A 1,355-nucleotide genomic window follows, 5' to 3' on the forward strand; every position below is an offset into this window, starting at 1 on the left:
ACTATAATATTCTAAATGTGGCTTAACCAGTGACCTATACAATGAAATCATAAGTGCTTTAGACTTTTATTCAATGTTTCTGTTGATACAACCTAAAATCTTATTTGCCCTATACTAAGAACAGCATACTGCTTGGATGACTTACAAAACTACTGATCAGCCAGAACACCAAGGTTATTCATTTTCTTCTCCAACACTGTTAAGATTATTCCCATTAAATGTATAATTATAATTCAAATAAAGAAAATCCACATGCACCACCTTTCATTTATTACAAATAAAATCCATCTGCCATCTATTCACCCAATGATCTAAATTCTTTCATAAAGTAGAAGCAACATCCTCACAGCCAAAAACACCCAAGACTAAATATCATCAGTAACTTATTAACCATTCCTTTATCTATGTCATAATGTTAATCAAAAAGAGCCCTGGAGTACCCTACGTCACTTGTAACATTAATCCAGTTTAACCGAATTTCATTTATATTATAATTAATTTATAATAAGCTCGCTATTCTCTATCCAAACACTTTATTCGATAAACCAACTTAATCCCACACCAATATCTATTATTTTGAATAATACTTTTATGTCAAATGTTTTCCGAAAACTTGGACACACCATATCTACAGCCTTAACTTCATCTACTTAGCACATAATGTTAAGCTAATTACTTTTCTCCAATAAAAAAACAAAACACAAGTTCATAAATTATGCCATCTCAGTTTTAGTTTATCATTTGAATCTTACTTGCTTATATAAAAAATAATAATATTACAACTGAAACAAGCACTTTTGCTTTAGAAGTTTAACCTGGTGAGAAAACAGCATTTAGATAATAATAATAAAAAAGATAGGACAACAATCTTAAAGTTAAACCTAATTTTACCTTTTCTTATTCAAGGTCGCAGACATCTTTGAACAAAGCGCCACCTTTCTTGTTGTTATTTTTAAACTGTTATCGAGCAATAAAAAAAAAGAAGTTATTTATTATTTTATTTGGGTAGAAACATAAGAAACTGATATTAAAGAGTTTGAGTTAGACTTGAAATATTTTTATGTGAATCTGATCACGTGGAATAATTCCATGTAAAGCTCACAATGCCACAGAGAAAGAAAGAATCTTCAGGCAGGGATAGTAGTAATGAGAAGAGAGAATTATCAGATGAATATCAAAATCTGCCCAACACATAGGCATTTGAGGCAGAGGCCACAGAATTAGAAGGATTAGAAATAGATCACATTGGAAATACTTCGCATCAGCCAAATCCAAGGCTCATTATAGACCACAATTTGACAAATAGGAGAAATGGTTGAAAGATTTTCCTGGCTCCACTACAGCCCTTGTTTGAA

General features: G+C 31.1%; 1 protein-coding gene across 4 annotated transcripts in view; it reads right to left on the reverse strand.

Annotated features, from left to right (window-relative positions):
• The window catches only part of LOC106468535 (zinc finger CCHC domain-containing protein 10-like), a 9,973-nt gene extending 9,055 nt beyond the window's left edge, over positions 1-918 (reverse strand). For all 4 annotated transcript variants that reach the window (XM_022396872.1, XM_022396871.1, XM_022396870.1 and 1 more), the window contains exon 1: positions 892-918. In XM_022396872.1, the coding sequence (XP_022252580.1) occupies positions 892-917 (26 nt within the window). In that variant the 5' untranslated portion in view covers position 918. The remainder of the gene's footprint in view (positions 1-891) is intronic.
• Between the last annotated feature and the right edge of the window lie 437 nt (positions 919-1,355).

Source organism: Limulus polyphemus, unplaced genomic scaffold (assembly GCF_000517525.1).
Source record: "Limulus polyphemus unplaced genomic scaffold, Limulus_polyphemus-2.1.2 Scaffold3047, whole genome shotgun sequence".
Taxonomy (NCBI): domain Eukaryota; kingdom Metazoa; phylum Arthropoda; class Merostomata; order Xiphosura; family Limulidae; genus Limulus; species Limulus polyphemus.